This window comes from Typha angustifolia, chromosome 3 (assembly GCF_048772165.1).
Source record: "Typha angustifolia cultivar Huaian chromosome 3, ASM4877216v1, whole genome shotgun sequence".
NCBI lineage: Eukaryota > Viridiplantae > Streptophyta > Magnoliopsida > Poales > Typhaceae > Typha > Typha angustifolia.
Window position 1 is genome coordinate 6,913,849 of NC_133241.1, and position 15,216 is coordinate 6,929,064.

Here is a 15,216-nt window from a genome sequence, read left to right on the forward strand (position 1 = left end):
TAATTTTAATATTTTTGTCTATTAAATAAATGAGATCAAACTTTACATTTGTTAAAATGTAAACCAGAGGGTTTATGTGAAAAATAATATATGTTTTGAGGAATATTATAATATCAACTTTGGATAGGTAAACACAAAAAATCCCTAAATTTTTTAAAATATTATAATTACCATCGAAATCATTGTGATATTAAAGAATATTAACTAATCATAATAAAAAAAACACAATTTATATCCAAAAAATAGTATTTTCCCTTACATAAATCATTAAAAATAGTTTATAAGCTATTTAATATTATACCGAATAAGCTGAAATATATCTTATTTTATGTGAGACAAAAAATTATTGATAAATATCTTACATTCTAAACTTAAAAACGGGAGAGTTATTTAAGTTATTTATATATATTTATTAACTCTAACAATAATAAGCTAGGAATATTTTTATTAATAATAACAATTAAAAAAAAAAGAATAGTGAATTCAATGGCATTTATGATATTTAAGAAATTTTCGGTGGCAATTTAAGTGAAGTTCCTAACTTTATATTGATAGTTCTATTTCTCGCTCCATAGGACAGGCTGGACTCAGGAGGGGTATGGTGCGTTCCAGTGTCCCGAAGGAAACGTCAAGCTTAACTGGGGTAATCATCAGGTGTGGCCTGTGGGTGAATCAGAGCCGTCCGATCGTTGGACAAGTTTTGGCTAGACCACGGAATCTGAGCGGGGGACCGAATTCGGTTAAAACGGGTAAGATGATGGCAGTTATGGGAGGACGTGCGAGTCAATTTATCGCCGAGATTAGAAGCCGGAGTTAAAGAGATCGGACGGTTTGGATTGGCTCGGTATCACATCACTTGACGTCAATAATTCCAGGGATTTTCTATTAGAATTGCATGCTTGTTTTATTTTAAATAAGTTTGAATTTAATTTAATCGGATTTGAATAAATTGGTTAACTTATCACACTTGTGTTTATAATTACCTTAATTAATTTAACTTGTTTATGATCCGACCCGTTAATTTGCTTATGATATGATAACTCATTTATAGCACAAAATTTTATTTATAAATTAATTGACTCGTTTGTTGATTGATTAATATAAAAGTTATAAAAAATCTTGTTTAATAAATGGATCGTATTCATGTTTACAACATTATAACATGACACGACCCAATTATCATATCTACCACATACTATTAGCTTCTATTAGTCATTTATTACGAAATCTTATCATTTTTTAAAATCGAAATGTCATGCATTGAGATGGATTATATAGTCTAGTGATCAAGTTTTACTAATCCATAATAGAGATTTTATAAACGGTGTTGATTCTATGCAGAAATGTTATGGTTGATAATTCATAGATGTTTTACTGGAGCGCTATACAAGAGTGTGGACACAAGAGTTTATTGGTCTTTGATAATATCCATACATATATTTATTTATTTTGAGTTATATTAGGTCAAACATGATCAAGTTGTGTACTCATTTTTTAAACAAATGAGTTAATGCCGAACAAAATTTTGAGTCGAAAATGAGTTGTTCGTAAACACTGAGATATATTGATAACCCTACCACTATATGTGCATTGTTTAGCCTCATTGCGGTCCGTATTTTGAAAGTTTGCCCTAGTTATTCAATCTATCTATTAGGATGAGCTAACACTTTTATATAACTTATGATTAACTCACAGACTCATGATCTATAAAGAAAAATGCAATATATTAATCCTGAATTTGAGAGTAACTATCCTATCTCATGTGATAAAAGAAAAATGGTAGAAGATAACCATAATTTGGGGTTATTACTTGCAAACATGCATAATGTTCAGAGCCCTATCTTCCTCAGTATTCTAATAAAGAATGTTTTCAAATTTGCTCAAGAATTGCTAGTGATAGCTTTACTAGTTCTGTTCATAACCCAAAATGGGACTCAGTCCTCAACAGTCTGCCCCCAAAATTTAATTGAGTTCATCAAAGTCATGCCCAACAATAATAATATCATTAAATATGTGGGGATTAAACTGTACACAATAGAATGACCCACCATACTCCATGAATTATGAAAGCACCAGTGTCATGTTTGAGCTACAAATGTTCATGCAACAAAAAAGAATTCATGTTAAGATACCACCTTTTCTTGTAGAATTTCTTCATAGTTAATGCTCAAGAATTTTAATTTTGAGAATTTAGAAGAAAAAAATTCATCATATATTTACTTCATAAAATAGCTCTTAATAAAATTGTCTATTAAAAAGACAACCATACTGCAGGTTAACTTACATAGATGCTTTATCGATAACTATCCATTAAATGAATTAATGTTAGAATATTTTTATAGCGGAGATTCGAATGATAAATATCAATATAGTAAAGTGTTAGTAAAAATGAAGGAAAATATAAGGTGTTTTTGTTTTACAAATTCCTTCATCTCTCCATCTACCATGATCTAAAACTTGGGACCACTTCCAACTTCCATGAATTTAATTCTAGCAATGTCTTTCCTTCCACTTGAGTGCATATGAAGGGGAGCCTATTACTAAACACAGGCCATGCCATTGGATATAAGTCACCATGAGTACACCTTAACTTATGCAAGATATCTCTAATCCATGCAATTAAGGTAGGCAGTTCAAAGACCCCATCCCTACTCATTTATTGCACATGCCATGGTATTATGCTGCTTGAATGCTACTGGACTTACCTTCTTGCTCTGTGGTCATTAATGGCAGAGGTGGAACATTCCATCCTAGTGAAACTTCTATGATGGTGTCAATGTAAACATCCATCTACCTTACTAAGTGATCTTTGCATGCTAATGGCAAAAGTAGATAGATATTTTTCTCCTCCTTTTATTATTCTTTCTCTTTTTCTTTGATGAGACTGGAAGAATATAAAAAACTACAGTGGATTAAAGTGATGTATTGGCATTAATTTGAATGAATGTTATATATATTGGTAAGAGGAGATGCAAGGTTGAATGTAGCCATCCATCTCATTTACAGTTCATCTTTAGCTGAACATCCCTCCTCAAATGAGAGAATGTTTCCTTAAACAATTTCTTGTGAGTTGAAATTTGAGAAACTCTATGCTGCAGCTTCTTTGCAAGCTTCCATGAATTTAATTTCAAGTATGGCTTCAAATTGAACAAGGATCAAAATCAAAATGATATGTTTGCTTGAATTGAAACTTACCCCAACCTGCAGAAAAATTAAGGAAAAAAAAAGTTATTTGAGCATGTGGAAGAAGTTTCTACACCTAAATGGAACAAGAATAGATGCACAAATAGTTGCAATCTGTGTCAGCAATTCAGTTGCAGGTAAAAGCACTCACTGCAGGAGAGCTTGTGGTGTCTCATGTCTACTTAGCCAATTTGTTCACCAAACCACAAGGATAAGAAGAACAACACCATAACTAGATTCACTTTCACATACCACAACAACCACACTAGAATAATTATCCAGAAATAGCAAGACAAGATCTTGAAAAGATTCACTAATCTACAGATGTTATACAGTGCTGCATGCTATCACATTTAATCTGCTTCTTTCTCTGGACAAAAGGAAGGTTGGAAGAAATAAAGTGCTACAAAAGATTTTTTGTGGGCTACAATTGTTCCCCACTGTCTTGAAGGTGATCAAAGCAAACAAAAAGGATAGGAGTGTTCTTCTCTTGTCCACAACATCAAAAGAACAATCAAGGAAAGCCACTAGCACTCAGAGCATTACAAGAATAGGAGTGAATTAAATAGAAGAGCAAACAGTGTAAGGAATCCAAATGACCAAGATCCATAGTTGGTAATAGAGTTTTCAAGCACGGCAACTCATGAAAAGCAAAATTTTAGACACTTTTAACAAGAATAACTTGAAGAATATATTAATTGTGCTTTGCTTGCTTGCAGGCTTGTATGTTACTATATACCAATTTTAATTTTTACTTGATTTCGGCTTCAGAGTTCAGACTAGAGTTGATGAACTTGTCTTCCTTGGGAAATGAAGCCTCCCACTTGAATATAGACACACTTTTTTTGGTCTAATATTTTGTGTTCTTCTTATCCTCTCTCTCTCTCCTCTCTCTCTATCTATATATATAACACATCTTCTCATTTGCTTCACAATCTTGCTATTCTAGCAAATCAGAATACATCTTCAGTCTTCTTCTTAAATCATCTACTTTTTTATTTGGTCAGGTCACGTAGGTTATTTCTGGTATGCATAGTCTCTGCTTCTGATCTTAATTTTAAGGAGCTAGCTCTTTGTTATCATATGATCACATACTGTAAGTATGTAGGCTTGCTCTGTTTGATTTGATGTATGATATTGCCTTCTTCCTTGAGAATATACTTCTTAGATCATTCTGATTTTTGTGTTATTTTACGTTGTAATTTTCCTCATCTCATACTAACAATGTAGGCACAAAAGCTACTGAAATTTGCCAAATAAGATGGAGGAGATTCATGACATAGTTATAGTTGGTGGAGGAATAAGTGGACTTGCCACTGCATTAGCTCTGCAAAGGTTTAAACCAAAAAAACACAAGACATTGCAACTGCTGTAGCTTACTAAGATTGAACCAAAGTTCTTGTCTGACATTATGTCATCAATTTTCTTTTTCAATGCAGGAAGGGGATAAAATCCATAGTTCTTGAGAGGCATGAAACACTGAGGTCTAGTGGAGCTGCAATTGGTATGCTCATCAATGGTTGGCGTGCTCTCGACGAGCTTGGCGTCGGTCGGCGGCTGCGAGAGAAGTCTCTGGCTTTGATGGAGTGAGTTTATTTCCTGCACTCTATGCTGATGCATGAGAAGTAGCAAAGAACACTAATCAGAGTGGTCTCCTCTGTTTTGGTTTGTATCCATGCAGTATTCGAGATGTGTGGATTCACAAAGATGTCTCCAGAGTGACACCATGCAGGTAGTTAGTACCTCTATTTCTACACCTTAAAGTTAAAAATAACGAAAAGAGAGGGTGTAAACTATAATAATAGTTAATAATTAGAAGTTATTTTGAATTATAGGAAAGAAGGACTACGATGCTTACGGAGAAGTGATCTAATTGATGCCTTGGCTTCGAGCTTGCCTGCCGAATGTATTCGTGTCGGCTGCCAAGTGGTGCGGATTGAGCCAGATCCTCTCACACTCTTCCCTACTCTTTATACCCGAGAGGGTGAAATTATCAAAGCTAAGGTGGATAGGAAATTTTCGATTTCAACCCTCCTTTTCCTCTTTACATATCTATTTAACAAAAGTAGAGCAATTGAGACAAAGAAGAGATATTTGTATATAACACCCTGCATTTTGATAATATTATAAATCGAATCCTATAATTTAGCGAATGAGTGCAGAAAATTTTGTGGATAAGAATATTCTGTTAAATATAAATATTTTAAATTCTCTTAGTATAACTTGATTAGGGATATTTTTATACATTTTTTATATGGCTAACTTAATCTTACTCAGAGTTTTAGTTAAGTTTAACTAATAGTATAGTATTTTCTACATATATTTTTTAAATTATACATTTCAACTTACAAATAATAAACATATAGGATGTGAATCATAATTACAGAGACACTTTAGGCCCCACCGAGTTTTTAACTGTCTAGTCTAAACTTTAAGTCATATGCATCGCCGAACAATTGTTTCGAACTAAACGCCACCGAGACTTGCTCCAAGCCGTTGCATTGCCAAGCTGTTCTTCCAAGCTAACCGCATTGCTGAGCCATTAACTGAATCGAGCCGAGCTACCAAACCACCAACCATCAAACAATTTCTCCACAATATTATTGGGGTTGGAGTTGAGTGTTACATACAAGTTTCCTAAAATAAAAATATGTTCATATCTGCAGGTTCTAATTGGCTGCGATGGCTGGAACTCGGTGGTTGCCAAGTGTTTGGGGTTAGCGGAGCCAAAGACGCTCCCAAATCTGGTCATCCGAGGCATCACAAAGTTCTCCGAAGGCCACCAATTTGGCGACTCTTTCGTTCGCCAATTTGATGCCAAGATGCTCTTGGGAATGATCCCAATCGATCACCAACTCATCCACTGGTTCCTCGATTGGCTTCCTACAAGCACCGGTAAAAAAATAAACTTTTTTTTTCAGATCAGAGCCTACGTTTTAGGATTATTATATACCACTCCTTTTTAACATCCAGTTGAAAATATTTTTCATGCATTGAAATGAAAACAAAGGGCAATTTAGGTGGACAAAGTTAAAATATTATTAGAGTTTTTCTTTTCTGCGTGTATACCCTTGTTAAATTTCTTATTTATATTTGTGTGCTTTTGTTGTTATTCATACTCTAAATTTTTTAAATCATACCTTATATTTTATATATTTTATAATTATTTTGTATCTCTAGAGTTTCTTTTTTTCTTATAATTTTTATTTAACGTCATTACATTATTTAACTAAAAACCAACTATCATTTTATTAAAATATTGCTATCATTCATTCTATTTTCTCTACCTCCATTAAAGATGATAAGAATAATTTAGATATTTAAAAATAATTATGTATATTATAAAGGAATAGTTTTTTGCTAGTACTTCTAACTTAATTTAGAAAAAGAAATAAAAAGTCCGACCACCAAATCATTAAAAATGAGGTGTAATTATAAAATAAGTAAAATATAGAGTGTAATTTATTAAATTTTGTAAAAAATACTATATTATTTTTTAACTTAAAATTACATAATATATCTTTTACTTACTTTAGAATCTAGTTCTCCATTTATTCTTATTTTAATATAAAATTATTATTTAATATTATTTAAGGGTATCAAGTTTATTATGCATCGGGCTGGATGATAAATATCCAGGTGTTAATATTAATAAAGGCAAAATAAAGGGTCTTTTTCATAAATTTCCAGATATGGAAACCTCAACAAGGAACCCTCAGATGATCAAGGAATTAGCAACTACGAAATTACGAAACCACCCTCCTGAAACCCTCGAGATGGTCAGGAACGGCGAGCCGGATTCCCTGAGCCTGGCGAGAATCAGGTACAGATCTCCCTGGGATCTACTCCTCTCCGACGCCTTCCACCGCGGCACGACGTGCCTCACGGGCGACGCGATGCACGTGATGGGGCCCTTCCTCGGGCAAGGAGGAGCCGCCGCTTTGGAGGACGCCGTCGTGCTCTCGAGAAACCTGGCAATGGCGCTGCGGAACGGCGAGGTGACGGTGTTGTCCGATGAGGAGATCAAGAGGAGGGTGGGGTTTGGGATGGGGGAGTACGTGAGGGAGAGGAGGAGGAGGATCGCGTCGCTTGGGTTGCAATCTTATCTCATGGATTTGATCTTCTCGGGCTCCAACGTCTACAAGTTGGTCGGTTTGGTGGTTTTGATGGTATTTTTCCGAGGAGAGATGCTGAAGCACACGGAGTATGATTGTGGGAGACTGTGAGGACGAGGGTTGTGTTTCTCTCTTTCAGATAATTGCACTAAGACCCCTAAACTATTACCTATTTTTATGCCTACCTTTCCTTAAAACATGGAAAACACACCCTTCCTTTTGTTTTTATTATAATATACACCCTGGTGGGTAGGTTTAATTATCAAAAATATTCCAACACTAGTTTTCTTTTAACTGAAAATAATCATACACATTAATTAATTTAACTGTATGTGTAAAATAAGTCAAAAGAGAAAAAAATAAATATTAAAATTAATGGAATTTTTGTTTATGTCATGTGCTGTCAGGTTAAATTTACCAGGGTGTTTTTAAAGATTAAACTCGTAATATAGGGTTGAATAATAAATTATGATAAAATATGGTCTAAATAATAATAAACAAGTTCCTTCTTCTTTAGCAAGATTAAAGAGGTATATTTTTGGAAAATCTAAGTTTTTCTGAGAATAAATTCCAAAATATGGAGAAACGTAAATGTGTAAAAATGCAGGGTGCGATATGTAACTTTCCATACATATAATTTCATTGATTTAGTATCCACTCCAGGAGAAGATTTGAACCAAGGAAGAAAAGACTTCTATTACGAGAGTTCATGAGTGCAGAAACAAACAGTGATGCTGAAAGCTACAGCTTATAACAGCAGAGAGAACAAGCATTGTTGTAATTAAAACTGCAAAATTAATATGATAAACAAATTCATATCTCAAATTTGATCTCACTCAGGCCATTGCAAGCTGTTGTATGTTCATAGGAGACACATCAGATTGAGATGTTGAATTGTAAGCCTTGTTGGCATAGACAATGTTTGCAGCCTCTGTAGGGTGGAATGCATCCCAAAACAAGTAGCTGGATCGATCTTCGCATGGCGTTTGGAGTGGTAGACATGTTATTTGCCCATTGTTCCGACCTACGCCGCAGCATCCTTTGTCGATCACACTGAAACCTGATTCAATCACATCAATCTTAGTAGATTCAGAACTATATCTAGTTTAGGCTGGTGATCGTGGAATGAATACCGTAAGATGGTGCATTTGCAACGATATCTTTTGAGCTCTCGTAGGTGTTAATATAGATGAACTTGACATCAGGAAGCTCGCTGTTGAAGCGATTAACCATCTGAACAAGGCCAGTGTTGAACATGTTGATGGCTTTGTTGATCTTGTCATTGCAAACGGTGCCTTTAGTCTTTTTATTGTTGCTTCTATTGTTGTTCCGAGCTAGCTCATACGGTATGCAGCCGATCTGTCCAATGCCGGAAATTGCTACCTTACGAGCACCCAAATCATACATGTCCTGAAATCAGATTAAAAGAAAACAGAAGAAGCTATAATCTTGTAATGTTTCAACTTATATCTGTTTGCTGAAAAATTTGATGAGATACTGAATGCTTACTGTAAGTTGTCGCGAATAATCTTGAAGGAGAAGAATAGCATAAGTTCTGGGGCTGTATTGATAGCTAGTGGTGTACATATCTGGCATGAAGTAGTTGTTTAGATAGTCATTGCTGCCCATTCCTACAAAGTAGATGCATTTGCTGAGATGATCACTGAGCCTAGTAGTGTTTCCTCTGAATATTCTCCTCATCAGCTGCACTGTGTTGCGAAAGTGCTCTACTTGTTCATAGAAAGGGTAATGCTGACCCTGTTGTCAGATAAACAACGTCTCGAAAATTAATTACAAAACTACTTCTGAATATGTTCTATAGACTGAATCATTGAAACTTACCAAGTTGTTTCCAGTTTCTTCTCTAAGTCCAGCAGCTCCTGATGCAAAATTCAGGCCTCTCAACACTTCAGCACCGTGCGCTGCCGCATGCGGAGGAATTAAGTCTCTGAAACCTAGTAATTGCGCTATCGAAGCACACAATACATCAAAAATTAAGCTAAGTAAGACAGAGCATTTTGAAACATAGCAACAATGGCATTGTCATATATGAATCTAACATATTGAAAAGGACTTGAACCTAAGATGTCGACCATGGTGTGGCCATTAGTGAACCTCCCTGGTGCAGCTCGAGGGAAGTCAATGCCATAAGGCCTGTAGTTAGCCCTGGCAAGAGTTAAGATGTTGTTGTTGTTGCCATTGTCAACCAGAGAGTCTCCAAAGATGAAGAAGCAGGGCACCTGGGGCTGGACAACTGACCATGCCATTGTAACTCTTAGCAAGGCTAGAATGACCAGCATTACCTTTTTACCTTCCTCCATCCCTGAAATGGCTCAAGAACAAACCGATAAGAAGATTTCTGTGACCTTGTAAGGATATATAGAGTGTCGGGAGTTGGAGGGATGGTTGTTTGGTGTGTTACAATTGATTGAGGGTCGGTTGAGATCATGAAGATAAAGGGAGATAGCTCGTGAGGAGGCTGGGTTTTATCCAATCGGAGAGGTGCGTCATGCACCTCAATTGGAGGGGTGGGTTGCAATAAATGCTAGTGGTGAGGATTGTTTTAGTGCTGGAGATGCAAGAGTTGCACATAGATGAGGTCCCTGAAGCAAAATCTCTACTACTTCAGGTTATATTTGCAAATACCAAGTCATAATGAATATTCTAAATATTTTTTCCTCTCTTTTTTCCACCATGTAAATAAGCTCTTAACTGGACTACATAGACCCTTTTATTTATATACTTGGGGTATAAATACTACGAAAAATAGGGAAGAGTTCATGGTTCTATATGTAATTTTTTCAAAAAAGAAATATATTCTGACTATATTTCTAGGAGGGTGGTTTTTATGAAAATATATCCAAATAAAGGATTTGATTTTCAAATATAGAAAAAGAAAGAGTTTTTTCATAAAAATTTCGAAATGTAGGTGGTTATTTTGCAAAAGGAACCCATCATAATACTTATATGCATTTAATTACACCCTACATTTTGTTTATTTTATGATTCTGTTTTTGAAAATTTTACAACGCAACCCCTCCTTTTTCCTATAATATTCATTTAACACCTTGAGTTAATTTAACCTAACTATAGTTAAACTGAATGATACTAAAAGGAGAATATTCTGTTATGATCCACTATGTAATTTATAACATTCCTAAATTACTCCTGTACTTATCTCTAATTTTATTCATAACTTAACATCCATACATATTGCTCTTTTTTTCAAACTATGGAAAATATCACCTAAATGTCAAGATAATCTTAGAGCTTCCAAATTCCAAGCCATGGAGATCTTATAGTTTCGCAAACACTAAGCCGAATTTATTGCTTACAACCTCAAAGATGAGAGAAATATGAAGAAAATTTAAGGAAAGATGGAAAAAAAAATGGTTTGAGCTCGAAAGATAGAGAAAAATAAATGAAGTTGAGAAGCTTCAAAAGCTTGTATGTGATAGGAATTTTGGGAGATTCTTATGGGTTTTGGGTTTTGATATAATTTTATGAGATATGGTTTAGTTATAAATAAGAGGATTTAGATTTTATGGGGTTAAGGTTTAGTTTGGGAAAGAAGGATTTTGTGGGGAATTAGATTATGTCCGAAACTTTTAAAAATAGTACTTTTTGAACTAGAGTTACATAAACTATATAACATGATTAATATCAGTTAGCTAAAGTAACGTTAGGGTGTTAAATAAACATTATAGGAAAAAAACGAGGGTCGCGTTATAAAATCCTAAAAGACAGGGCAAATCACAAAATATGCAAAAAATATAGGGTGTAATTTGTAAATATCCTTTAAAACTGGGAAAGTGACAATTTAACCCCATTTCAATTGAGTTTTTAACCAAACTAGCCCCCTCTAAATATCATATCCCGAATTAGACCCCCACCCTAAAATTAATACCAAAAGCGTGCGAATTTTGCCACATCAGCATCCATATCAGTACAACACTAAATTTATCACAGTTATATCTAAAAGATAAAATAATAATTACTTCAACATTTACCTATACAATAAAGTGCTAATTTTCTTAATATTTTATGTAAAAATAAATAGTTTTTTTTTAAAATGCTGAATTGTTTAATATTTTTCTTTCACTAAACATAATATCATTCGCCAATTATTAATCAACCATTACAGGGAATTTGAAAAATATTAATTACCTCCATAGAAATATAGTCAGCATTTCAAAATACCATCTTAGTTCATCCATAACTAAGGCATACTATTATTATATTCTATTAGTGGCTTCCTCTCTATCTTTCCTATGCTATTGTACTGAGTTCCTTCTTTACTGGTGCATCTTTTACTCAACCAATTAACAAGACCTAATAAGGTCACCATGCAATGATTTGGTTCTATACCTACATTCTCTCCATAAATATTGAAATTGATATATAATAATTTTCCTTTTAATCTCAAAATTATATGCATATGATTTGAGCTCATTTAATGAGAAGATTAGTAGAGTTGCCTAACCTATACATTAAAAGATTAGTCTCTTTATTTAGTTTATAATAAACTTATGAGTGCATAATTTATTTTTAAAAAATAGTAATCATTAATAAAACATTGAAACTTAAGTGTTGCCATGGAAATTAAGATATTCTATTTTTGACATTTTCACTTCATGGATCTCCACTCTCCAGAGATATCTATCATTCACTTTTATCCTCTTTTTTTTTTAAATAAAAAAGAAAAATACTATCTAAATGAACCACATATTTATATATATATATAAGGATAACAAGTGAGTGATTGATGCCATAATAAGACAAGCACTCAATTCTCCAATAAAATAAAATAAAATAAAATACTATTGCTAGCTTTTCACCAATCAATCCAAGTACTTAAAATGAAAATATAATCCACTCATGAAATAGTAATAGGATTGAAAAAAAAATAAAAAAATTTAAACCTATTCTTGCATGAGAGGGCAAAAAGGCTTCTCCTCATTAGCAGCTCTATGGCTTGGAATGGCGAAATGCCTCAACCTCCCTTCCTGTTCCTTTAGATACCCTTCACATAAGAATGCCATGGAGAACTTATCCTCCACAACCCTATTCACATCATGCACAAAGACATCGGTGACCTCCCCCTCTCTCCTCCCCCTCGCCGCCATCCCCGCCGTGTATATCGCCGCCATCCTCCCCGGCGCGTCCAGGAAGTACCCGGTCGGCGCATCGACCATGATCACATCCCAGTCGACCTCGTAGAACACGCTCGGCAGCTCCTTCAGCGCCAGCTGACACGTGGAAAACCTCGTGTCCCCGACCGCCATGCACTCCGGCAGCCGCCCTAGCATCAGGAGGTCATCGGCGTCGCGCACCTTCGTGCTGTACTTCACGTGGTACGCCTCCAACGAGGGCTGCTTCTCCCGGATCGACTTTATCCACGCCTCGTCTTCCTCGAGGAAGATGGTGCGGCCCCCGTGGTTGAGCGCCGTCCACATCAGGCTGTCGTGGCCCAGGCCGAAGACCAAGAAGTTGCACGGCGACCGCTTCTCCAGGACGCGCGCCGTGACCGCTATCTCCTTGAAGGTCTGCTGAGGAGTAATGTTCGAGGTGGTGTAGTGGATCACGGTGTTTGCCAGGGACTGCGGGATCTTCGTGCATGCAGGTGTTGATGCAAACGCCTTCGAGCTAACCGGCCGGCTCCCCTGCGGCGACGAAGACGGTTGCAGCGATGGTCTTAGTACGAAGAGGACTGTGAAGAGGAGAAAGAAGCCGAGGAGGAAGAGTTTTAGATTGAGGAAGCTCTGCATCTTGGCCTTCATGGCTAACAATTTAGATGCCTTCCTAGAATGCATTGTGGCATAACAAAGTTTTAAAGTTTTAATAGAAGGAGAGAGGTATAATAAGGTGGTGGTTGGATAATAGTCTCTATGATACTTGAGGATGCAGTAAAGGAGGAGAGTGATGAAGACAAATGACCTAATAAAAGGGTTGGTGCATGAGATTAGATTGTTCTCCAGAATACTTGAAGATGCAGTAAAGGAGGAGAGTGATGAGGACAAGTGACCTAGTTAAGGTTTGACACCCATGATGAATGATTTTCTTTTTCTTTCTGTGAAATATGTTCATTTTTTAAATTTATGGGAGAAATTAGGAGTTAAAAAGATTCTAATATAAGTCCTTTTTATGTTTTCTTTTCATAAATTAGAATAGTGTATAATAATTATATTTCATGTGATATAAAGTTGAAATATAAGTTACCAAATGGCTAAATTGTCTGTTATAATGGATGAATGAGAAGATAAAAGAAAAGAGAAAGATTGAAATAATAATTGATTAAAGTGATACTGTTTTAAGAGTAATATAGTAATATTAAATGTAAAAATATTGTATGGAAGAAAAAAGAAGTTAATATTGAGATAAATAATTGCTTAATTACTTGCTATACTAATATAAAAAAGCTTATAACAGAAGAAAGGTTTTCTTATTCCCTAAAAGAGTATCAAAGTAGAGAATCACTAACCTTGATAGCAAGTAGGAGAGTATTTATTCAGCAACAGGGAGAACTAATGGAGTTCCAACAAAATCATAAATTTTCTTGAAAGAGAGATAAGAACACCAAAACTCTCAATAGAAAATTCAAGTAATCAACTACTAAGATATCCTTCAACAGACCATTAAAGAAGAGTTAAGAAAGGATCAAACCTTATTATAGTTCTTATTATAAAATCACCAACCAACCAACCAACCAACCACCAAAACTGTCCCACTTGTTGGTGATGGTGGGGTCTTGATTACTTTTTATTAGGTAATAATTTTACTAGTTCATGTTTTATTGAAACTATACACTGAATCCAAATGAAAAGGAGTCGTCATTTTATAGAATCTACCTTTTCTATATCATAGAATTGTTTTGGAAACTACATTGAGTTTTTCTGAGAACCAGGAACACATTGAATTATTTCTCAGATCCAAGGGGGACCAATTGGTGGCATTAAATAGAAACTTGTTTACTATGATTTAAGACTTAAGAGGATTTTAATAATTTGGCCATCTTGGCTCCCTTGGTATTACTGGCTTACTGCACTCCCATCTTTCTTAGATTATAAAAACATTAATCCAAAACATCATACATTTTGCTTCAAATATCTTAAAAACACCATGTTAGATTTTTTATGAATATATTTTTTTTGCCTCAAAATTATATGAATAATTAGTTTTTTTTTAAGTCAAATGTAGAATGCTTGGTATTTTAATTAATGAAATATCTCTATTCTATTGGCTATTGTAAGGATAAAATTAACTTGAGGTATTTTCCAGACATTAAATACAAAATGCAAATGATAATAAAAGTAAAAACTATAGTGTTTTTTTTAATCTATTTTCCTAGATTTTATTTATTCATAGATTAAAGTGAAATAAATGGGGAATTATATGTGAGGAGAATGGTAGAGTGTGTTAGTTCTCACATCATGTCAAGAATTAAGATAGTTGTCCTTTAAGCACATCTAAACCTATCTCTAGATAGTAACATTAAATGAGAAATCATCATAAACAAAATAAATTAATACATGTTTTTGATTTCCACTTAGTTTAAATGGATCTCAAGATACTGCATAGCCATAAAACTCCTGATTTAGAACATGAAAAGAACTTATATTAAGAATACTAAGTCGATTTAGTTTACTTCCAAATATTCTGTCCTTCTAGGGCTCAAAATTAAACCAATCAAAACCAAAGACATTTGAATGACAAGAAACTAAGGTTTTGGCCACATTGGAAGCAAAACATCAAACTAGGAGCAAAATAGGGGACACTGAAAGACATGGACACTGGAACAACCAGAAAGGCCAAGAAATTATAGACGATAGCGTAAGATATCAACTTCAACTATTCTTCTTTCTTTCAGCTATTCTACTGGGACGTGGACATGGATAAAAACAACAACCTTATTCTTTTT

General features: G+C 34.7%; 3 protein-coding genes across 4 annotated transcripts; 1 reads left to right on the forward strand and 2 right to left on the reverse strand.

The window, feature by feature from the left end:
- The first annotated feature begins 4,039 nt into the window (after positions 1-4,039).
- LOC140758336 (monooxygenase 1-like) lies at positions 4,040-7,458 on the forward strand. 2 transcript variants are annotated; one of them, XM_073094452.1, is made up of 7 exons: positions 4,040-4,279; positions 4,414-4,518; positions 4,623-4,769; positions 4,865-4,915; positions 5,019-5,187; positions 5,850-6,078; positions 6,874-7,458. In XM_073094452.1, exons 2-7 carry the CDS (start codon positions 4,445-4,447, stop codon positions 7,407-7,409), a joined length of 1,206 nt encoding a protein of 401 aa, XP_072950553.1. In that variant the 5' UTR covers positions 4,040-4,279; positions 4,414-4,444; the 3' UTR covers positions 7,410-7,458. The 2 variants fall into 2 exon arrangements, with proteins under 2 accessions (XP_072950553.1, XP_072950554.1); XM_073094453.1 differs by having other exon boundaries at positions 4,040-4,209.
- A 541-nt stretch (positions 7,459-7,999) lies between these two features.
- LOC140758294 (GDSL esterase/lipase At1g33811) lies at positions 8,000-9,653 on the reverse strand. Its single transcript, XM_073094394.1, has 5 exons — positions 9,379-9,653; positions 9,141-9,265; positions 8,808-9,056; positions 8,432-8,708; positions 8,000-8,358 (listed from the first exon to the last, which is right to left on the reverse strand). The coding sequence occupies exons 1-5, from the start codon at positions 9,617-9,619 to the stop codon at positions 8,135-8,137; spliced, it is 1,116 nt and encodes a 371-aa protein (XP_072950495.1). The 5' UTR covers positions 9,620-9,653; the 3' UTR covers positions 8,000-8,134.
- Positions 9,654-12,023: 2,370 nt separating this feature from the next.
- Positions 12,024-13,314, reverse strand: LOC140758069 (glucuronoxylan 4-O-methyltransferase 1-like). Its single transcript, XM_073094083.1, has one exon. The coding sequence runs from the start codon at positions 13,109-13,111 to the stop codon at positions 12,221-12,223; it is 891 nt and encodes a 296-aa protein (XP_072950184.1). The 5' UTR covers positions 13,112-13,314; the 3' UTR covers positions 12,024-12,220.
- Between the last annotated feature and the right edge of the window lie 1,902 nt (positions 13,315-15,216).